The sequence below is a fragment of the Myxocyprinus asiaticus genome, chromosome 50, assembly GCF_019703515.2.
Source record: "Myxocyprinus asiaticus isolate MX2 ecotype Aquarium Trade chromosome 50, UBuf_Myxa_2, whole genome shotgun sequence".
NCBI classification, from domain to species: domain Eukaryota; kingdom Metazoa; phylum Chordata; class Actinopteri; order Cypriniformes; family Catostomidae; genus Myxocyprinus; species Myxocyprinus asiaticus.
In genome coordinates, this window is record NC_059393.1 from 17310950 (window position 1) to 17335744 (window position 24795).

General features: G+C 37.2%; 2 protein-coding genes across 2 annotated transcripts; one reads left to right on the plus strand and one right to left on the minus strand.

Annotated features, from left to right (window-relative positions):
- Nucleotides 1-5043: 5043 nt before the first annotated feature.
- LOC127438988 (immediate early response gene 5 protein-like) lies at nucleotides 5044-6836 on the minus strand. Its single transcript, XM_051694959.1, has one exon. The coding sequence runs from the start codon at nucleotides 6437-6439 to the stop codon at nucleotides 5630-5632; it is 810 nt and encodes a 269-aa protein (XP_051550919.1). The 5' UTR covers nucleotides 6440-6836; the 3' UTR covers nucleotides 5044-5629.
- A 3673-nt stretch (nucleotides 6837-10509) lies between these two features.
- LOC127438989 (syntaxin-6-like) lies at nucleotides 10510-23014 on the plus strand. The gene is made up of 8 exons (XM_051694960.1): nucleotides 10510-10696; nucleotides 11297-11465; nucleotides 14190-14285; nucleotides 14377-14439; nucleotides 14758-14886; nucleotides 15104-15210; nucleotides 15304-15398; nucleotides 19054-23014. Exons 1-8 carry the CDS (start codon nucleotides 10662-10664, stop codon nucleotides 19128-19130), a joined length of 771 nt encoding a protein of 256 aa, XP_051550920.1. The 5' UTR covers nucleotides 10510-10661; the 3' UTR covers nucleotides 19131-23014.
- Nucleotides 23015-24795: the final 1781 nt, after the last annotated feature.

Below are 24795 nucleotides of genomic sequence, written 5' to 3' on the forward strand. Positions count from 1 at the left end.
GGGGTTAAGCTTGTCTCTACTTGTATCCAGACTGGTGTTTTGTTCATGCAGCTTTCCGCCCCACTCTATGGTGAATGGCAGGACTGACCATGTTAAACAAGGACAATGCATGACTCTTAGAATCCAATAACTCACCCAAAAGTCCTTGACATCTGAGCTCTATTGACTGAAAGTATCCTTTTTTTGCTAATTAGTGGTGCTTACTATGGCAAGCATCAGTATTAAGGTGCAGTCAGATTTACCTTCACATGGCTTAATTTCACAGGCAAAATCTCAATGGGATATGCCATAGTGAATTTTGCGCCATGGACTTCCGGTGTTAAAGAATTGCCCCCTGCGGATATTGCGTGGAGTTAAAATTTGTTTAACTTTGATAGGCAAAATCCCCACATTGAACAATATAAAGTTGCTTGGTTTGGCAGTGACCTCTGTGTGGGCGTTGCATCATGCACATCTACACTGAATATTCACAATGGACAAGGAGATCATTTTAGCACGAGATTCTTTTTAACTTCACTATCACAGAGTATGAAGTGCAGCATTAAAAAGCTGCTAGACAATTTGTTTTTTGCTGGTTTTATACATGCTCAATGTCCACCCACGGCCTCTTCGCACGTGGAATTTCGCCATGCAAAAGTACTATAAATGTGACCATGCCTTTAGTATTGCTCATAATTAGAATTTAGGGATTTCAACAAGCCCTAAAATTCAAAGTATACTTCGGTTTTCCGCATGCCGGTACGACACACAGTACATTTACGGGAATTTCATAATCAGCACATTATGAGCGGACTTTACGCATGTAACCTAGTTTTTCTAGACACGTGGACAGTCTGCGTCTTTGCACATCGTTGGCGCATGTGCCTGCCGTTGACTATGCTAAAAGAGTATCATAAAGCAGTCGCTGAACACGTCTGCTGGCTCGCGGTCAAAAGAGTGTACTTTTAAAGGCTGAGCGCTCAACCACGTGTGAGATTAAACGGCACACGGAAAAAGTACATAACACTAGCCTCAAGAATTAACCTTCAGAGCATAACTTGTCCCACACTGTTTGTGCTACAGACATGAATGACACTTGAAATCGTAAGGCACACAAGCCATATGATAGTGACTTGGTATTGGGCTCTTTTGACTTGGGCCAGCAAGAAACCACCTAGCAACCCCATGGTAAAGGGTAGGGTATACTTCGTTTTCCATGTGCTGTTCCATCAAGCACAGTCAAGCGCTCAGACTTTAAAAGGATACTCTTTTGAACGCGAGGCCGTACGGATGCGCTCGTCGCATGCAAACAATGTCTGCTTTGTAACACTCTTTCAGCACAGGCAATGGCAGGTGCATCACGTACCAGTTGGCTACCATTACAATCACCCCCCTAAACCTCTCTCCCATCCGGGTCACAGCACTAGTGTCACCGCTCCTACTCAAACCACCCCGAGCGGGATTCGAACCAGCGATCCCCGGCTTGGGACTCGGACATGTTAGCAAGGAGGCTATAAAAGCCATGGCCTCTAGCCTCGGTTGCTAGTGCGTCTCTTGAGGCCAGGAGAGTGAGGTTTAAACACTGCACAGCTATCATATACCAGCTGGCTACCGATACACATAGCAACAAACTAACAGCCAATCAGAACACCTTAATAACCGCAACACACTATCAACTATTCAGAACACCTTAGCAATTGCTTAGCAACACTCTAACCATTCAGAGCACATTAGCAACCACATAGCAATGCAATGGCAACCAAAATGTAAAAATAGTTTTTATTCTTGAGCTGCTATCACAGCATTTATCAAAACTTTCTTCAGAAAACATTTCCCTCCAAATTTCTCCTCTTTTGACTCAACATTCCAGGCACACATGCTCTCCTACTGCAGATCAGCAGGAAACGTTTTCACAACTTTGCTCTTTTCCTCCCATCCCCTTCCTTCCAGGACAGAGGAATGCAGGAGAAAGAGGCCAGTCTAGGACAAGGCTAAAGAGGACAGCTGCATGCGTTTAATTGTATCCAAGCATGCAATTAAATGCACTCCAGTTTGTGGCAGTTCAACAGACAATGCTATTGCATCATATGCACTTAAGCACTATAAAACACTTTCTGGCATACCAGTATGCTCTCATACAAAATTTTAATGAAGGTCAGATTTTCCTAGTTTTAATTCAAAATTGAGTTATGATGGAAATCGTGACTCTGAAAACATGATCTGTTCTATGACAGATGGGTTTGGCTCTACTATGCTCACATTCAGAGATTAAGTGTGAAAATTGCAGTAACTACAACACTAAAGCAATTTTACTCTATTTCAGAGAAAAGTTTTAGAAGGAACTGCAAAAATTCCATCAAAAGGTCAGTCCAATGGAACATGGGCTGTACACGTCAGGCCACACCCCCTTCATCCCCTACATCTCTGGTGCTGTTCCGTGCTGGTGTGGTCAGCTGACTCGCCGTGGCCAGGATTTGAATGACCCACATTTCGAAAACAAGCAGTGTGAGAGAGCAGCTTTAGTTATCATGCCTTCTGGTCTTTCTCAGGGGAATGAGTCTATCAATAGCTGACCATGTCTGTGTGAAAGAATGCGGCTGTACCAGACACAGAGCTGGTTCTGCTGAAGCTAACGTCAGCTTTGACATTGAAAAAGGCAATTAAATGTAATTCTTTATATTACTTACACTGTCAAAAGCGATTGTGCTATTGTTACCTGATCTGTCCTTTTAAAAATTACTTGCAGGTTTCCACACCTTTTGACCAATACATTTCCATGATTTTTGTATGAGCTTTCTAGTCATCTGTGGTTATTGGATAAGCATTTTATATATATATATATATATATATATATATATATATATATATATATATATATATATATAAATAAAATAGACACTGTGCGCTCACAAAGAACAATTTATAGCCAATTAAATATTTGAGAGCTGAGCATAACGGCATAAAACTTGAATGAATATTCCTCAGAGACCCAAGAATTGACATTAATGGATCTATTTTCTTTTTTCCTCCTTAAAGGTTTTTGTAGGAAGCCACTGATTATAAAAAATGAAAAGATCCCCAATTTCCTTTTGGGTGAATTTAGATTATAACTGATTATAAAAATCAACCCAATTTTCTTTGAGGTAAATTTTGTGTGACTTTGGCAAACAATATGCATTTGTTTTCCCACCAAAATTGTTGATGTGATACAGTTCAGAGTCTCAGCTACTGTTTCGTAAAGTTTTTGGTAAAAAAAAGAAAAAAAGGTTAGGTTATTTAATTGCTTGAAAAGAAAAAACCTTACAATTCTACTATGCTGGATACAATAATAATTCACTAAAGAAATGTCCATAAAGATTTTATTCATTTCAATAACTTTTCCAGGCCTTGAAATCACAATTTTAAAATTATCTGATATTTCTGTCTTTAAAGTAATATTCTGGGTTCAGTACAGATTAATCTCAATTGACAGCATTTATGGCATAATTTTGATTACCACAAAAATTTATTTCAACTCGTCCCTCATTTTCTTAAATTTTTTTAAAATAATTTTAAGGTTACAGTGAGGCTCTTACAATGGACCTGAATGGGGCCAATTTTTGGGGGGTTTAAAAGCAGAAATGCAAAACTTATACAATTAAAAATGCACATTAATTAAAGTGTGTGTATTATTTGAGCTGTGAAGTTGTTTAATGGAGGATACAGGGTGTACAGCATTACAGTACGTTGTCATTGCATTGAAGTTGTAAAACTGGCTATAAGTTTACACTGAAAAAGTTAGTAAGCGATTTAATCAAGCTAAAATCATGTTAACACTGATATTGTTTACATCTTACAGCTTTACTTTTAAAACGGTGTATTTCAACGTTTACGGATTGGGCCCGTTCACTTCAATTATAAGTGCCTCACTCACTGTAACCTAGATTTTTGCTTTTTTTTTTTTGGAAGGAGGGACAAGTCGAAACACACTTTTGTGGTAATCAACAATATGCCTCAAATGAACTTAACTTGTATTGAACCAGGAATATTCCTTTAATTGGTGTAACCTACTGTAGTCAGGTTATTTCAATTCAACTGAGAATTTTTTTTTTTTTTTTTTTTTTACAGTGGATAAAACAAAACTAACTCTTTCCACTTATCTCACTCAGTATTCTTGCCCAACTAAATTTAATACATTTCGTGACTCATCAGAAGGCCAAGGACTTACTAATTCTAAACTACGAATCATGATTCATGACTCCACTATCAATAATGTAAGACTACTCAAATGATGTGGCATGAAAAAAGTTTCAAAATCAATGATTCTGTTATGTCCAGTCTCTCTAGTAAGAAAAGGCATGTCATATTGAACAGCCGAGACCAAAGACATGCCCTGAGAGAAAAGACTACAGCCTGCGCTGAAACTAAACCCTGCATACCGCACGTTTCAGGGGCACAATAGCTCTATTTACAGCATGCAGTAAAAATGACCATAAAGTATTTCAGTGGAACAGCAGCTGATCAGCTTGAACATTCTTGTTCTCATCAAACTTGTTGGATCACTTTGGTCTGGCTTAACAGCTTTAGTTTATAGTAGTCTTGTAAAATATGCTTATCCATTTTGGGAAAGTGTTTTAAATATTAGTAAAAATCTATATCATAGACTTTGAATCTCAGGGTTCCTGACAAATACATTTCATTGACTTTCCAAGTCATGATCACTGCATAAGAGTTTTTTTTAAATCTTATATATATATATATATATATAGAAATTGCACTTACAAATTGCAATTTCTAGACAATGAATAGTTTAGAACAGAGTATAACCAGAAATGTGTATGTTCACTATAGAAATTTCCATCACGATTTAAAATTCCCAGATATTTCCAGTTTTTAAACATTGGCGAACCCTGAAAACAGCATAATATATGTATTTTAATGCGTCCAAAGACCTGAAAACAGCTACTTATGCTGACATTATTTGAATAAATGTAGAAGATGTGTAATTTTGGTAGACCATGAAAACACTGGCTTTCAGTTATTAACTTTTACACCCATAAAAAGAAAGAGGAGAAAGAATCAGTATCATTTCACAATTGTTTAATACGTGAGCACCACGTAAATTGTCATATTAGCAAATACCAAAAATACATGGATTCAGAATGCAACATGGGAAAACAGTATATATATACACACACACACACACTCGATTTTACAAAATGTACAGGTCTTTATAAAACAAAGACATTAAATAGTGGCCGTAGCCTTGTACAGTCTCAAGTTTGGTGTAATTGGCCCTCAAATGGGTTCAGTGATGACCATGTAATATTGACCTTCATTAGTCAGCATAACACTTTTGCACATGGTGTAATACCACAATTCGCTCACATGGCTTTCAGACTGAACCAGAACACTTCAGTTCCCATGCGGTGGCATACAATTATGTAATCCCACGAAGTAGCACCAGCATTCAGATATTTCCTTCACTAGAAAGGCATGCCCAGACATCTTCCAGACCAAACTCAGCTTGTACTTTGGTAGCACCACTCATGTTTGCTGGGAAGTCCCACACTTAAATGTTGAGCCCACGCCTCACCACGTGTTACCAGTGCATTGATGATAACCCGGATAAGAAGTACAGTATAGTACGCCATACACGACGTTTTCACAGTCAGAAAGCCACTATTGCTGTACTCCACGGGTTTAGGTTTTTCAACATTTGGTCGCAGCAAATTTGCCCTGACCCAGAGTCACTATCCTCCGCCTCAGCCTCGGGTTTGGCGCCTTCTTTGCTCAGAAGTCCCGAGAAACTCGACCCGAAAATTGTTATGAGGTTGGACACGTTACTTGTATCCATTTCCTCGCCTTCCTCGTTTTCGGTCGTGTTTGAGGAAGTGACTTTGGTCCTTTTTTGAGGGGAGTCGCCGCGCGCCGACTCCTCAGCGCTCCTTTTCCTGTTTGAACAAACATGCGTTTTGGGTTCTTGCCCTTGTTCCCCGTTGTCCGAGGGACTCTCCTGGTTTTGCTTGGGTTCGCTAATGGTTTCAGACACCGATACGGTTTCAGATGAAACGTTATCAGTAGAGTCCAAAGAAGAGTTTCGAGTTTGCTCTTGTTGTAAGGTGGAAGTACAAAGCCCTGGGGCTGATTTAACCTCGTCATCGTGGTCTTTTTCAACAGCTTCGTCCATCTGACGCTGTTCAGTTTGTTGGGGTTCTTCAGGACTCTCGACCAGTGCGGCGGGCGGGAATTTCTCCCGCTCTGAGTCTATAACGTCCCATTCCTTTCCTTCACGTTCGTTCTGAGCGTTCAGATAAGCGCCGCTATAATAGTCGCTCAGGTAGACCTGACGAGCGCTCCGAAGGACCAGCGACACCAAGAGATTTTTATGCAATTTAATACCCCCTCGTTGGACGCGAGAGTTGTAGATTTTCCCTAAGGAAATACTCATAATCCGATGGGCTTCCACTTTGTATTCCATGGCTTGAATCGATCGATCCACTGAAGGTCGCAATTACGTACAAAGTTCGACGTCCGTTGTGTCACGTGTGATTTCCTCGTAGGATACTCCCCAAAATATCACTGCAAATTCTTAAACAGTGCGAAAAGATTAGTTAGCAACGTCCACGTGCCAAATAAAATAAACAATTACTTTTTTCCTCCTGTAGACGAGTCATTTAGATTAAAAAATAAAAATGTCCCGTATTTGTGTGACGTTGTTGTTGTTGTTTTAACAACGAGGGGCGTTCGACAAATACGAAAGCTTCATTCTCATTCACACAATTTAATATCGTTATTATTGGGTGAGAGCACGAGATTTCGTTGCCTTACGCATTTTTCTCTGCACCCGTCAATGGTCTAGGGAGGAATGAGACCGTTTCTATTTTTAACTCGTTTTTATACTTCAGCGTCAGCGACTACACCAGCCAATCACATCTCGAGTTGAGTTCCGCCACCGTTGTGAATCACGCCCCGCCAAACGTGTGATGGCCAATGGGCGAGCGCTATGGCGATGAGTCACATTTAAATACTAACGTGGGAGAATTGTTTAAAGGGAAATAATTGTTTTCGGGATTAAAAAGTATTTTTTTTCGCATTTGATTCCCAGCGATTCCAACGTATAGGGCGTTCTGATTTGTAAGATTAAGAACGGCATTTAAAAAAAAAATATATATATATATATATATATATATATATATATATATATATATATATATATATATATATATATATACAATATCCGTTTGATAAAGGAATGAAGACAAATAAAAGCAAACGTTGACATAGCCTATAAGAGACCAAAATAATAATGATAAAAAATGTTTGTACAAGTTTAAATATTTCGTTTATAAGTATAGCTGTTTGGACTTATGCATCCCTGTATTATTATTGTTACACAGTTTCCGCATATCACATCTTGTTTTACCGTTAAGTAAAAAATAGTAACTTCCCCTTTAATTTTTTTCAACCGACATCCTCGACTGATGTAATGGTTTGTCTGCTACAGTCGTGTCACATGACTCTATTGTGCAAATCCATTGCGGTGTCTGGGCAAATGTGAATGGAGCTGTTATTGGGGGGAAGGGCAATGTTTTGTTTGAAGAAACAGTTAGTTACTACTATAACAATGAAAAGATTTCACGCTGAATTGTAGAAAATGCTTATAAACGGTGCTGCGTTATTACCCCCACCCCCAGTTGGTAATCCATTCCATTTGGCTCGTGAGCTTGCCTGCATGAAGATGTGGGTCATAAACAAACCTGACAGGAAGAGCTCGGTATGACGTAAGGCGCTTTCAGAGATTGTTTACCTAAAAATAAACGATTGCGGACATGGCTGCCTCACAATCTCTGTGCAAGAAATTTAAAATACTCAAATAATTTTAACCTGAACGCAAAACCAAAATTCAGATAATGAAAGTAGGCCTATATTTGGTTGTTTCTTCATTTCAATTAATGTAATTATATGAGTGTTGTGCTTTGCTTTTGCTGTTAATGGCAGGTCCTCGAATTTAGTAAAGGGGTACAATTCAATATCCCTAAAAAATGTGATTCAATATGTGAATGCATCTCCAATCTTAAATCCATTTATTCTACATGCTGATGAGAAGCTGCACTCAAGTGCCAACTGATGCTATAAATGGCTCAAAGTTACTAAACATTTATGCAGCTTTAGTTACAAACTTGAGATAAAGTGTTTCCAGCTGGTTTGCTGGAGTCACATCATACACAACATCTCAGTGGACAGCACTCGTGGCTAGTCAACTAATGAGAAGGCAATACACTATGATGAATAATGTATGAAGCATGGTGTTTTAGCAGGCAGGCAAGGTGCATTGCAACATTCATGAAGAGAAACCATTTTTTATTTATTTGTTCGCTTGTTTGGGAGCAATTTCCTTTTTGTTTAGATGAGATCTGTGGCGTTGAAGTAGATTAAAGACTAGTCTAGACTTTACCCTTACGAGTGGTGCCATACAGTGATGGTATCAGATTTCATCTGTACCATACTATTACCATGGTACATGCCCAAAGGACAATGGCATTGCCATGATAAACAGTATATATTAAAAAACATGTGGTTACCATGGTATTATGTTAAAAAAAATCATGGTTGTAGCATGGTCCCTTATGTTACTGTAGAGGACAGGAAGGGAGGATATATTAATAGACAAAAAAATAAAAAATAAAATAATAATAATAATAATTTTATATATATATATATATTTAAGATTTTTGCATTTCAGTTTCATAATACAATAACATGAAATTGTATTAAGCAATCATCCTAAAAAAAATATATTTTAAGTTTTATTAATTCAATTTTGTTAAAAAAATTACACTTCAATTTGATGGAATTTTGTTATGAAATTAAAAGGTGTAAATCTTATAAGCTTTTTAAATGCTTTTTTTCATTTTTATCCTCTTTTCACTTCAATCAGGGTGGCGGAAGACAAGTCTCAGTTACCTCCGCTTCTGAGAACATCAGTCCACGCATCTTATCCCGCGGAGACTCGCAGCATTTGGAGGCTCATGCTAGTCTCCGTGATCCACGCACAACTTACCACGCGCCCCATTGAGAGCGAGAACCACTAATCGCGACCACAAGGAGTTTACCCCATGTGACTCTACCCTCCTTAGCAACCGGGCCAATCTGGTTGCTTAGAAGACCTGGCTGGAGTCACTCATCACACCCTGGATTCTAACTCGCGACTCCAGGTGTGGTAGTTAGCGTCAATACTCGCTGAACTACCCAGGCCCCAATAAAATAAACATTTTGAGCTCAAGGAGTCAGAGTCAACAAAGGTTTATTATGATGACTGTTAAAATTTACTACAGACTCAAAAAATCCTTTTAAGATTTATGCATAAAAATGTAATAAAAAAATTTCATAACAAAATTCCATCAAATTGTTCTGAGTAATCTTTAATATATTAAAATAACCTACATAATTTGTTTTATTTTATTTTTAAATTACAATTTGTTGTTAATTTTTTTATCCAACATCAGTCCTGATCATAACTACCAAATATTCATTCATTTTCAGTATTTCAACCCTTTAAATGCCAGTTTGTTTACATAATGCCACAGTTGTTTTTTATGAAAAACAAAACAAAAATGAATTATTTTCCATATATTAAATGGGGGGGGTGGGGGGGTTATCACAGTCTGGGATATGTCAATGATTAGCAACAACACTGATTTTGATTCATTTTGATTTTGATGCATTATTATTGTCAGATTTAAAAACAAAACAAAACTCACACTCAGTAATTCAGAGGACAAAAAAGTCTGTGTCAAAAAACTGCCATAAAAATATTATATATTAATATTATTTTCCACTTTCACTGACTTAGATTTTTTAACCAACATCAGTCCTGATCATAACTACCAAATATTCATTAATTTTCAGGATTTTAACCCTTTAAATGCCAGTTTGTTTACATTTTGCCACTGTTGTTTTTACACACACACACACACACACACACACACACACACACACACGCACATTTCTCAATACACACATACATAACACACTCTGACATCCATACCAACATACCCACACAATTTTTGCGGCGTCATTTATTCAGTTGACCTGTACTGCTCTATAATACAGCAAACAGAAAATAGGAAAAAAGCATGTATTTGCTCCATAGGCTAAACATGAGAAAAATGGCGCCATCTGGTGGAAAATATAAAAGATTACATTTTGAAGCCAGGGCTCCGGAATGAAAGCATTATATAATAGAATTAATGATTTTATGCTTTAATGGCACTGGAATATATTGCCGTTTTAATGGGTTTCAATGGGGACATTTGTGTCCTTAATGTCCTGAGTGTAACTATTTTGTGTACACAGTGTATTATAGATGTATTATAGAAACTGAGGTTGAAATATCAAAATTCCCCCAAAATAAACACCTTTGGCTAAATTTATGCCGTTGGTATTAACACAGCCAAAATGCTCGAAAACACAAAAATGAAAAGGTCGCACAAGGGTTAAACGGTAAGCGTGTGCGTATGTGTCTAGACGCTCTGTGACCCGGATGTGATTACGCCGAGCAATGGCGGTTGAGCGGATCCGGGGTCCGTCTCTCATGTAAACAACAAAATAAGCGCACTCCTTTGTTTGAGAAAAGCAAAACCAGCGGCGATTAGGAGCATGAGATTATCGCATAAGAGTCGCCTCATCTGAGCAATAAAATGTCGATGGAAGATCCCTTTTTTGTGGTGAAGGGGTGAGTTTACAGCTCAGATCGGAGACTAAAGGGAGGATATCAGCGATAGTAGATGGGCGTACTGCCAAATCTGTTCATTTAAGATGAATCGGTTTTGTTTAATCAAGTTTTTTTTTTTATCTTGATGATTTTTGCTCTTTTATAATCACTGATATGAGCGTATCATGCGCCCACTTTGTTGGTTTGTTACACTTAATACAGTTGCTTCAGCACGATCGTTATCATGTTGCCATGGCAACCGTAATTATCGATTCTTCCCACTGTTGTGTCATGTCACTATATCGATATTCCTTTGAAATGGTATTGTTGTATGGTATCAAACACATGCACTTTGCTACATTAGTATTCGATCCACTCTCCAAAAATACTGTGGTGGTATCATATGGTACTTTGATTTATAACAGTGTTAAATTATTTTCATATTCATATACCATAGTATTTACATCGTACTCCAAGGTATTTCAAAGAATACCATGGTGCAACTATGATACATGTCCAAAAAACATAAATTATTATGGGACCATGTGCAAAAAAACATGTTTGTATATCTGTTTTGGAATGACTAATAAAGAGGTGTGAATTATATTTGTTTTTTCTCAGAGAGGTGCAGAAGGCCGTGAACACCGCTCAAGCGCTGCATCAAAGATGGATGGAACTGCTACAGGATCCGGGTGGTGCCAGCAAGGAGGAGGTGGACTGGACCACCAATGAGCTGCGGAACAGCTTGAGGTCCATTGAATGGGATTTGGAGGACCTGGATGAGACCATCAATATCCCTTCTGTTCTGATATTGCTGATATTTAGGATATTTAGGCACTTAGATTAGAGGTCAACCACTAGTAGATTTTGCTGATACTGATAACAAATTAATCTGCTGATAGTTCTTTAAAAAATTTCTTTCCTTACTATGATGGGTATAATCCAGATTTTTTTTATTTTATCCCCCTTTTCTCCCCACTTTGGGAATGCCCAAATCCCACTACTTACTAGGTCCTCATGGTTGCGCGGTTACTCACCTCTGTCCGGGTGGCGGAGGACAAGTCTCAGTTGCCTCCGCTTCTGAGACCGTCAATCCGCACATCTTATCATGTGGCTCGCTGTGCATGATACCTCGGAGACTCGCAGCATGTGGAGGCTCATGCTACTCTCTGTGAGAGCACACACAGTTTACCACGCGCCCCATTGAGAGAGAGAACCACTTAATCGTGACCTCGAGGAGGTTACCCCATGTGACTCTACCCTCCCTAGCAACCACTCATCAAACCCTGGATTCGAACTCACGACTCAAGGGGTGGAAGTCAGCGTCAGTACTCGCTGAGATACCCAGGCCCCCGGTATAATCCAAAATTAAAATAAAACCTTAGATGCAGTTTATTGTTTAACAAAAATCCCAATAATAATTATAATAATAATAATATTTGGTGCATAATGTGGGACTTTTAACTATAAACAAGCCTGAAACACACCTGGGACTCTCATTTTGAAATTACAGAGACTTGGCTTCGTTAAGGTACTCTATTTTTAAGTATTTACGAAATCAAGCCTTACATTATATTATAGGTTTTTGGATATATTTTACCAGATTAATGAGAAGTAAGGTGTATTATTATTCACAAGATATGGATGTATTTGCTGACGGGGCACATTTCCATATAGACGCATTTTTCTTTGCATGCCCTCGCTTCAATTTAGAACACTTGATTATTTAATCAAATTAACAAAATATGCATTGAATTGAGGATAAAAATATGGATGAAAATTGTCAATGATAAATATTTTCGATCCCTTCTTGATTGTTTTTATTTCACCTTTAGAGGCCGCTGTTGTTCTGAAGAACAAAGTTGTTCTAACTGTAGAATTCCCTAGCGGTGACTACAGAATAGGGTTGGTCCAATACCAACTTTTTGGCTTCGGTACGATACCAGCTCTGGCACCTCGGTATCGATACTTAGGTAACAAATGAATAGCCTCAAGGGGGTCACACAACAGACACGTCTGGTGAACGACATGGCGCGTTCTAAATTTCGAAACGATTGTTTTCTATGAATGTACGCACACTGCCGCCACCACTCGGTGTCTGTCAGCGGTGCCCACCTACAACTCCGGAGGCTGCTCAAATTTCTGCCGCGCCGCGGAGCGCAACTCGAATATTTTCCATTAAATTCGACCAAAATCATTATCAATGGACAGTTATTATTTACTTATGCCTTGTTCATTCTTTGAGAAGGGAAAAACCTTGGTAACTTTTGTGTGTACTCTCTGCCACCTGAACCGCATTGATGTGCCCTGTGTTTGATACCTGTGCCATGTCCTATCCACGACATGGCATGGCGCTTCTCGTCCAGTGTGCGACCGCCTTCAGATTATTGATGAAGTACACAGAAAAGGACTTGATTAAAAGAACTGCATAAACACTTGCAGTTAAAAATTCTGTTTTCCATTTTAATATTTTTGGGATGTTTAAACAATTGAATACATAAAACTTTAATCAAATGGAAATCAAATGGAAAAAATAGCAGTTTTGGTCAAATAAAATGCTGCACAACAGAGCTTCACAGTATAAATTAAAACATTTATAAAAAAAATGCTGATAATCAGTACACTTGCTTTTGTGATATTGCTTACATATAATAATAATAATAATTATATATATATATATATTATTATTATTATAAAAAATTATAGTAATGATAATAACAAAACCATTTATTATTAAATTCTTGTTTTTAGTAGTGTTATTGCTAGTAATTTAATTATTGCATATTTTTTTATACAGTAGTAATATTTTTCTGTCACAATGTCTTTAATTTTATGCATCCAGTGAAACGGACCTATTTTGACGGACCTTTGAGTTCTTCCTGTGTGTTTTGATGGTAGTTTTTAGTAAGCTCTGTGTTCCAAATGAAATGCTAAAATCCTCACGAGCTGAAGTCTCACTGGAGCATGAATTCATGTAAGTGTTAACAGCTGCTCAAACAGTAAAACCGCATTGAGCATTTCGCGCGATCTGTTTATGTATACGTGTGTGTGTGAAGTACGAAAGAGAGCACAGTGGCACCTCTCCTTCTCAAGCGCACAGCACATGCAGATGATCTATTATTTAATTTAATAACATCCGTCTGCTATTCAGTGATTACACTTGGCCATTTCAAGATTGGAATTAGATTAATTGCCAGGTTGTCATTGATTTCATCTAAAAAAAAAAAAACATCACTTCCTGTAAAATTTAGCTAATGATACCGAAGATGATATCGTACCATTTTAATATTTTTGGTATTGCGATATTTCATTAGTACTGGTATACCGCGCAACCCTACTACAGAGAAATGGAGGAATTAAAAAAATATCATCAACTATCGGCATAGATTTGTGTCTAACAGTTCCAAAAAGCAACTATCGGCACCGATTGATCGGTAAAACCAATATCGGTAAAACTGGTCTACTTCTATTTTTGATGGTATATCTGATACTTGTTGCCTTAACTTTGACCTCAAGTATTGTGGAGGCCAATCCAAGGAAGTTCAATCTTGATGCGATGGAGCTGGCCAAGAGAAAAGCTTTCATCACTGGCACAAGGCAAACTGTCAAGGTGCGTGAACTTCAGTGATGTGTACAAGTGTAAGGTGAAAATCTCTTATTTAAACTAATGTTTTTTTTATTATTATTATTTTATTTTACAGGATATGAAAGAACTCATGGCTAGTCCATTGTCCATTTCAGTGTCTGAGAGGAAAAATCGACAGGTTTGGATATTGGTGAATTTTTACAACTACCTTTAAAGCAAGGCTGGTTCTAGGATGGGGGGGCATTTTGACCTTTAGGGTGGGCAACAGATTCTTGCGTTTTGCTGCCCGACTAGGCAAAAGGGGGCTTGGTCATTTTGCTATCCGAATGGGGTAGGGGGCATCAGAAGTTTCTGGGGGGCTAAAGGAAAATATAAGGGGGCATTGCTCCCCCCCTTCTCCCCTTTAGACCAGATCATGCTTTAAAGTGGGGAATTTACTTGATTTGCTCACAACCTTTATCATATTATGATAGTAACCGTTATGCCCCTGTGTTAGACTTTGATTGGGGATGGTGGGTCTCGTGGACCAATCCAGCAACCTAGCGGGGATAAGTACACTAGACTGGACAGGGAGTTGCAGTCTGCAAACTCCCAGTTCATTGGGGAACAACAGACCCAGCAACAGGTACATCAATAAACAAATTAATAAATTAATTTTGGTTGAATCTACATTAATTTGAAATGCTTTAATGACTAGACTTCATGTAAGGTCATTCACTTATTTAATAGAATAAATCAAAATTTTAAAGTTGGCTGTTAACAGGTGATTAGAATATGCAGTATACAGTATGTAAGTATTTAGAAGAACAATATGTTTTATATTTGGCTACACTGTACTGTAGCTCATAGCAGAACAGCAGGATGAGCAGTTGGAGTTGGTTTCGGGAACAATCGGCGTCTTGAAGAACATGTCAGAAAGGATCGGCCAAGAGCTGGATGAGCAAGCTGTGTAAGTCACTTGAACATTGGAGTAGTACGCTAGGAAATGATGTCTTATGTTATTATGACAGAAATTTATGGATCTGTACGGGTATATTTTCAGAATGCTGGATGACTTTTCACATGAGATGGACAGCACTCACTCCAGACTTGATAATGTCATGAAGAAATTGGCTAAAGTTTCTCACATGAACAGTGGTGAGTAATGAAAAACAGAAGCCTTGCTTATAGTAAAGACATGCTTGGTTTACTGTCTCACATGATCAAATCATGTAGTTAAAATGATTTTCAAAATAGTTTCACTAGTCATTGAACTGAAACATTTTAATATCTGACAACAAAGTTGAGTTTACTCTTTTATGTATTTTTGAATCTTTCTGAAATAACAGAATCTGGAAAAATATTGTCGTACATCGTTTTTAATATTTCATGATTTATAAAGTTTAAGGCGCGATGCATGAAGGACAAAAGGGCACACTCTCTAGAGAGAAATCTGTCTGTAAGACGGGGACCCCCTTGACTTCCTGCTGTAGTTAAAGTTGATTGCCTGGAACGGAAGCTTACTCAAAACAATGCCCCTTTTATGGCATAGCATGATCAGAACAGGAAGTCAGACATCCGGGCCATCTCAAAGGAAGTGCTCAGTTGAAAGACCAAGAATTAAATCTGAATTTCTACCCAAACATATGGGAATGTTTTAAAGGAATATTCCTAGTTCAAGACAAGTTCATCTTAATCGGCAGCGTTTGTGGCATAATGTTGATAACCACAAAAATTACTTAAGACATGTCCCTCCTTTAAAAAAGCAAAAAATATGCACTGTAAACCCTAATGTTGTCATTACTAGAAAAAATAAAGTTGTTTAAATTAAACATTACTTGAAAAGTCAAGTTTTGGGCTCATAACTCAAATATCTATGTTCCTTGAACTTATTTTTTCTTAAAAATCAATATACTTAAAATTTTAAGTGTTATTAAGTCAAAAGATTGAGTACAAAATTGAGGATATGGGGAATACCCACAATGCCTTGTGCTTGAATGATTTAATGATGTGGAACTTAAGGGAAATTATGGGGGCATTTACATAGTTGTTATTAAGAATTCATTGGTGTTTTAGCTCTTTGTAGTATTATTTATGTTGTTTTGTTGCAAATAGATATTTCATATAATGACACCATTAGGGTGATCTGTGTCCCCTTCGGTCAAGTTGGACCCTGTTAACTTCATTTCAGTTCACCTTCATGTGCAACTGAAGTACATGTACAGTGGTGTGAAAAAGTGTTTGCCCCCTTCCTTATTTCTTATTTTTTTGCATGTTTGTCACACTTAAATGTTTCAGATCATCAAACAAGTTTAAATATTAGTCAAAGATAACACAAGTAAACACAAAATGCAGTTTTTAAATGAAGGTTGTTATTATTAAGGGAAAACAAAATCCAAACCTACATGGCCCTGTGTGAAAAAGTGTTTGCCCCACCTGTTAAAACATAACTTAACTGTGGTTTATCACACCTGAGTTCAATTTCTCTAGCCACACCCAGGCCTGATTACTGCCACACCTGTTCTCAATCAAGAAATCACTTAAATAGGAGCTGCCTGACAAAGTGAAGTAGACCAAAAGATCTTCAAAAGCTAGACATCATGCCGATATCCAAAGAAATTCAGGAACAAATGAGAAAGAAAGTAATTGAGATCTATCAGTCTGGAAAAGGTTATAAAGCCATTTCTAAAGCTTTGGGACTCCAGAGAACCACAGTGAGAGCCATTATCCACAAATGGCAAAAACATGGAACAGTGGTGAACCTTCCCAGGAGTGGCCGGCCGACCAAAATTACCCCAAGAGCGCAGCAACAACTCATCCAAGAGGTCACAAAAGACCCCACAACAACATCCAAAGAACTGCAGGCCTCACTTGCCTCAGTTAAGGTCAGTGTTCATGACTCCACCATAAGAAAGAGACTGGGCAAAAATGGCTTGCATGGCAGAGTTCCAAGACAAAACCCACTGCTGAGCAAAAAGAACATTAAGGCTCGTCTCATTTTTGCCAGAAAACATCTTGATGATCCCCAAGACTTTTGGGAAAATACTCTGTGGACTGACGAGACAAAAGTTGAACTTTTTGGAAGGTGTGTGTCCCATTACATCTGGCATAAATGTAACACCGCATTTCAGAAAAAGAACATCATACCAACAGTAAAATGTGGTGGTGGTAGTGTGATGGTCTGGGGCTGTTTTGCTGTTTCAGGACCTGGAAGACTTGCTGTGATAAATGGAACCATGAATTCTGCTGTCTACCAAAAAATCCTGAAGGAGAATGTCCGGCCATCTGTTCGTGACCTCAAGCTGAAGTGAACTTGGGTTCTGCAGCAGGACAATGATCCAAAACACACCAGCAAGTCCACCTCTGAATGGCTGAAGAAAAACAAAATGAAGACTTTGGAGTGGCCTAGTCAAAGTCCTGACCTGAATCCTATTGAGATGCTGTGGCATGACCTTAAAAAGGCAGTTCATGCTCGAATACCCTCCAATGTGGCTGAATTGCAACAATTCTGCAAAGATGAGTGGGCCAAAATTCCTCCACAGCGCTGTAAAAGACTCATTGCAAGTTATCGCAAATGCTTGATTGCAGTTGCTGCTGCTAAGGGTGGTCCAACCAGTTATTAGGTTTAGGGGGCAATCACTTTTTCACACAGGGCCATGTAGGTTTGGATTTTGTTTTCCCTTAATAATAACAACCTTCATTTAAAAACTGCATTTTGTGTTTACTTGTGTTATCTTTGACTAATATTTAAACTTGTTTGATGATCTGAAATATTTAAGTGTGACAAACATGCAAAAAAATAAGAAATCAGGAAGGGGGCAAACACTTTTTCACACCACTGTATATATGCATTTATGTGGAGAAATAAGTTTATTTAATGATTGACCTAGAATTGGTTATAATCTTCTTTATTTGAGCTAATCTAAATTTGAGTCAGTTCAACTACAATTATTAAGTACAAACAACAACATTTAAATAGCAAATCTGAGTTAAGTCTACTTGCATCTAGTTTCCTTAACTTAAATAGTTAAGTTCTATAGGAACAAGTTTACTCAATTGAGTAATCATCTTATTAGGGTTTTCAGTGTGGGTTACATTGAGGCACTTACAATGTTAGTGAATCCAATCCGTAATGTTAAAATACTCAGAGTTTCAGAAGTATAGCCACAAGACGTAAACAGTGTGAATGTTAACATGATTTTAGTGTGATCAAATCTCTTTCTAACCTTTTCTGTGTAAAGTTATGTAACTCTGTGAACCCTAAAACGACTGAAAAAACGACATTTAAATAAATTAACCACTTAAAGAAAACACGAGTTTTAACAGAAGAATTAATGTAAGTGCTTTAATAGAAGTATAAGCTTCACATTTCTGCCTTTTAAACCCTCCAAAAATGGGCCCCATCCACTTCCATTATAAGTAACCTTGATTTTTGCCTTTTTCTTTAAAGAAAAGGAGGGACAATTCGAAATATTTTTTTTTTTTGTAATCAACATTATGCCACAAATGCTGTTGATTAAGCTTAACTTGTATTGAACCCAGAACATTCCTTTTTGTTTCACCACTTTTGCCTTAAGGTTATACTATAAAACCTCTTAGCTATATGATTTAGCTGTTGATAATGGACTGTTTAACCCAAATTTTGAATTTTTAAAGGAATAGTTCATGTTGTTCGAAACCTCTATGACTTTCGTTGCCTTTTTTTGTTTGTCAGAAGAAAGAAAATTAAATGGGTTTGAAATGCCATAAGGATTTGAGCATTTTTTGGATGAATTATCCCTATAACCTTTATATTCTTGTCTAACATCCACAGATCGACGACAATGGTGTGCTATCGGCATTTTGCTGGCAATCCTCTTCGTTGTGATCATTCTCTTCATTGTTCTGTGAACAACACTCCGTCCTTTGCCAGCTACAGCCCTCTCACCTGCATTTATTGGATCTAAGGTGCTTGGAAGGGAGAGAACGAACAAAACAAAAAACACTTTCCATTCCAACTCTACTACTTTAGGCTGTAAAACGCTGCTGCTTTGTGTTTTACTCTGTCTTTGCTTCCTTATAGACTGAGCCCAGACTGATAACACCATCACAAACGGCGTAAAAAAAACCAGCTCTGCTTGTTTGTCCAAAAGCACTATGCTATTTTTCTTTTCACAAGACCCTTTAGGTTTGACACTAATGCCGTCTCCGTCATTTCGTTTGAATGGATCAATTGAAAAGGACACGAGACTTTTGTGGAAATGCGAGAGACTTGTTGTAATCCAGGGTAAATTGCGCACTTGTTACTTTGAGTGTTTTTTGTTCAAATGGACCACAACTTTTAGAAGACAAAAAATAGCTAATTGCATTATGCTATTTTGTAAAGCAACTTAGGGCTACCAAACCAGATTTCATGTTATTATATTTACCTGTGCGCTGCTGCTACAGTAGGTTTAGTCTACTGTAATTATTCAATGTTAACTAAAACGTTCTAACAACTAATCACTGGAGTTTAATGAACCAGATACTGTTTAAGCGGGTATTATACTAATCGTACTAATGCGAAATTCGTTATTTACTGTAAAAGTGTTTTGATTTATGTGTGCTTTGTTTACTTTTAGTCTTTTTTTTACAAGTTATCGATAATCAGTTATTAACTGAGGTTTATTAACAGGCACTACTATTTGCGCAATTTGCGAAACTGGAGGGACTCATGTTCAGTGGAAGTTTTGAAGATATTAAATGTTTTGAAATGCTTAGAGGCTAGGGTATACTTCGTTTTTCCGCGTGCTTGTACGTCTCACGTTTTTATCGCAAGCCCATATGGATGCATTCGACACATGCACCGTACGACTGCTTTGTGAGACTGTTTTAGCATAGTCAACGCACAGTATGCGCGGACTGTCTGCATGCAGCCCACTTTTTCTAGACATGCGGACTCCGCATGTACTGTGCTGGTGATTAAAATTATGTAGTCAAAGAAACGAAGTGTACTGGGCCTTAAAAGTCCCCAAATATACTGACAACTCCAATATCCCTCAGAGTTACAGACAACATTGTTGTTTACTAAGTTACATAGGTTTGTGTTTGAATTGTAGAGCTTTAGCAATCATCTTAAATTGCGTGACAATGGTTTATTTGTGTCATTTATCTGTAGAAATTTTGGGTCAAACTGTTTTTTTTTTTTCAGTATAAAAGTATAATTTGACAAAATTAAATATTTAAGTGGTTAGGTCCTGTAACTATCTAGCCAGTGCCTTAGCACAGAAGAGGGTAAAGTTACATTTCATTTTAGGACGCCGACCACTCGTGACTAAACACTAGATAGAATTTCCCATTTTTAAACAGCTCAAACCATCAAATGAGTATGTTCGGCCAATATTAAGCGTTGCATGTTTTGCAGCAGTCACTAATATAAAAATCATTCTATTAATTTTCTTTTGACAGTATGACACTACACATATTCTGTGTAAACCATGGAGTACATATATCTTATTGGATATTTGTGTTGTTTTTGTTGGTTGTATTTTAAGTTTAAATTATCTCTTTGGTAACTCTCATGAAGAAATGGCCTATTTCATGAAACGACCATATTTTATGCGAAAATCAAAAGAATAAAAAAAGCAAATTTTGCATGATTAAGCTGGTCATAAAAAAATTTCACAAAGTGAAAAACCGTATTAGTCCTGAAAATAGGCTTTATTATGCAATATATAATTTCTTTTGTTTTGATTGGGGGCGAAATATGACCCTGACATGTTTTTGACGAGCTTCGTGAGATTCACCCTCGTACATTTTCAACTGCCTATTGTCAAGCAATCATAACATTTTACTATGTATTTCAAAAAGACAGAAGGGAAATACAGGGAATTTACAGTGTTTTCTTTCAAACTCTTGAAAAAGTTGAATCGGCCCGCAGATGGTGTTATAGCTCATACTGAAGCAGTATGTCAGCTCACTTGATTCAAAGTGTAACTGAACTGATTGCTCTGAGAATTATATACGATACAAATAAAAACTAATTATTGCACAATTACATTACTGTTCTTGAGCAGTGACAGTCTGGAGAGATCAAGGTAGTGAACGGGCTCAAATTCTGTTCTTCCTGATTGTGTGAATTTCAATTGTACGTGTTCTCTTTGTTTGATCTGTGCTACTGAAGAGAGTATTTAAGTATTTTTACCACACTTTTTTTTTCTCCATGTCTCAGAAAATGCGGTATGAAAAACCACCCCATGTTCCCACACCCATCATTTGTTTGTCACTGTGTGAAATTCAGAGCCCCATTAAAAATAATTGCATATTATTTTTGTTTTTCATTCGAGTTCCTATAGATGTGTGTTAACAACCTAAATGGACATTAAAGGAATGTTCCACATCTAAAACAAGTTAAACTTTATGGAAAGCATCTGTAAGCTGTTGATTAACACAGGAAAAAAAAAAAGTGGATGTGGCATTACAGTTATGCACTTACAGTAAAATAGAAGTCAATAGAGTGGAGACATTCTGGAGGGTTTAAAAGCAGAAATATGATGCTTGTGTTTTTTTATGAACACACAAATTCATATAAATTGAGCTGTACAAATCCCTACAGCTTTCTTTAAGCATTGCCACGGTTCTAGGTTGATTAACTTTTGGTTTTGTTATCGCAACGTAATTCCTGTGGGAGTATTTTTCTTCTATGTCAACATTACCTTATATCCTTGTGCATATTTGTGCGAACATTTCCGGGTTTGTCGTCTTTATGTGGTCATGACAGGAGGTGAAAGATTATATCTTTACATAGACCAAGGCCACATCCACACTAATCCATTTCCTAACATCATTGTTTTCCAAAGTATGGAGTAATGGAGAGCGTTTTCATGGGGGGAAAACACTATTCTAGTTTGGATGAGAGGCATATACATAGCGAAATTAGTGCGTTTTCAAATTGCATGGACGTGGCCAACGTAAGCAAGTATTTGATCACACTAGTTTCATGTTCACATGTAGAATGTAAAAGTCTTAGGACTTTACTTTAGAAACATTGTGTATTTTAACATTTATCCCAGTAAGTCCATTTGTAAGTTTCATTTCGTTAACCTGCCCCTAAACATCATAAAACAAAATAAACTGTGGTTGGTCTCCTTACCTGTCAAGGTTCTTGGCCAGAATAAGCTGCAAAGTAGACCAGAGTTTTTGCTGATGGTTGAACGCATGGCTCTAAGGACCTAATGCATTATTGTTTACAAACTGAGGGTTGTCAAAATTATTGTCTGTGGTATTTGACAGTGTTACAGATACTGTCAATAGAGCTTAACTTGTATTGCACTCAGTTCATCTCTTTAAGGGATATTTAATCTGCATTTTTCTACTGTTTAGAATTTGAACATGCTAACCTCGTCTTAGATCAGTGCAGTATCTATTAGAAAATTACCATTGATTATTGTGTTGATGGTGACCGTCATGTATGAGTAGTAATCTATTGATTCAAAAAGCCTGCAGGCAGAATAGCTGTTCCATAGAGGCCAAAGAGGGGCCATTCTACCTTGAATTTACGACAGGTGGTGTTTTTCGCCTCTTCCTCCCCCCCCATTTGTCTGGGCCAGTAATGATTATAAATCAACACCTGAGTCCCCCAACATTTAATGGTCTCCAAGAGCTGAAGCATTATGATTGAAAACTATACGGGTATTCTGTGTTCCCATATATTTGAGGCATTTTGGAGCTTACACAGAAACAAATTGTGGACCAAATTGAGAAATTATATTTATAATACTGCTACATTTATATTATTTTAGCAATATTATTTCTACTTGCAAAACATTTTTGAAAATTATATTATACTAAAATTATTATATTTATATTAATGTTTCTTTTCAGGAAGAAGAAAAAAGGGCTGAGAAATCTTGTTTATCACTGTATTATATTTAGTAATATTATTAGTAATAATATAAAAATAAAATACTATGAACATTTATAGTAGAGCATCATAGTATTACAATTGTTTTCATATAAGTTTTGCATATCCAAAATTTATTGTCAGGTCAAAAGAGGGCAAGTTGAAAAATCTTATCACTAACATTTTTTATTAATAGGTTATCAGTATTAAAAAACTATAAATAAATAAATGTTTATATAGTAGAGCATTTAAGTATTATTATAGCCTTATTTAAATAATATTGTTGCATTAACTTTGCAGTAATTTATGTAATTACTGTTTGAATTGATTAAATTATTATATAAATGTTTAAATATTATTTAAATGTAAAATAATTTGTACATTTATTATTTCATTAAACTATTAAATATTATTTAAATATTGCATTTTATTTTATATTATAATAGGTTTTTGCATATGCAGAGTAAAATATTATAATGCAAACTTTATTTTCAGGAAGAAGATTTGGCTCGAAATAGTGGTGACATTTGTGGCTAAAACTGGTTTTACATAGCTGGAGTGGTTCTAATTATGGATTTATAGAGTTTGTGTGTATGTGTGTGGCAGACAGCAGGTGCAGTTGCAGGTTCTGCATTCGGCTCCTTTATCCTGCAGTAAATGGAGGGCCAGCTGAGCTCTCGCACCCGTGGGGAGGTGGGGGTAGGGCTGCAGACACACTCCTCCGCCAGCTGAGCTCATTAGCATCGCTACACACAACACACAATCAGACAACACAAACACAACATAAACTCGCCGCTTGAGAGCACCAATCAGATTAATAAGGGTGCGCTAATGTAATATCCTTGTAGAATGCCTATAAACAGAGCCCTTTAAAACAGTGTGACAAGCTATGAATATTGGGTAGTGCAGGTTAATTTTAGTTAAGGTAAAGCCAAAGAGCAATTTGGCAAAATTAGCCTTCCAGCTACAACGTTTTTCATGAAAATCACAAACCAGTAAACTTTACTGTCTTATGATCTAAATAGTGGTGTTTGCTAAAACTATACGGACGCGTAGCCATATGCGCATTACGACTGCTTTGTTATAGGCTACTGTTTTAGCACAGTCAACAGTAAGCGCAACGACGTAGACATGGTCATGTGCTAGTGTAAAATCAAGGTATACTTTTGGCTATAAAGGCTGTCCATTAATGGCCATTATTTAAGCCATGATCAGTGGAAACATGCAAATGCTTCACACTGCAACCCCACCAATGTTCAAGCCAAATCTACACCCTAGAGTCTGACACATTTTGGAACGCAACAACACATGGAATCAATCTTGCGTTGCTCTAACTTCTGCGTTTACGTACTTCCATAGAGTATGTTTCGGCCTTTAGTATTAAACTTAATCATAACTCATCCAGCACTGTTTGTGCTACAGACATGAATGATACTTCAAATTGTTAGGGAGTGTGCAATTGCTTTTCTAAGTGGAATCCCAGACTTAGGAACATGTTAAAAACAACTCAGAACACCTTAGCAGCCACAAAGCAATGACCTGCTAACCATCCATCAGCAACACCCTAAAATCGTGGTGGCGAGAAAACGTGATAATCTATTTAAGATACACCATATCTCCCATTTTCATATAATTTTGGATGACTCATGTATGCTTCCCTTAGAGAACCATCAATCAAAAATTATCACCTGACAT

Coding starts and splice junctions, on each gene's coding strand:
- LOC127438988 (XM_051694959.1), bottom strand. CDS start 6,439: ATGGAATACAAAGTGGAAGCCCATCGGATTATGAGTATTTCCTTAGGG.
- LOC127438989 (XM_051694960.1), top strand. CDS start 10,662: ATGTCGATGGAAGATCCCTTTTTTGTGGTGAAGGG. Junction 14,440..14,757: donor CTGAGAGGAAAAATCGACAG/GTTTGGATATTG, acceptor CCCCTGTGTTAG/ACTTTGATTGGGGATGGTGG. Junction 15,399..19,053: donor AGTTTCTCACATGAACAGTG/GTGAGTAATGAA, acceptor TAACATCCACAG/ATCGACGACAATGGTGTGCT.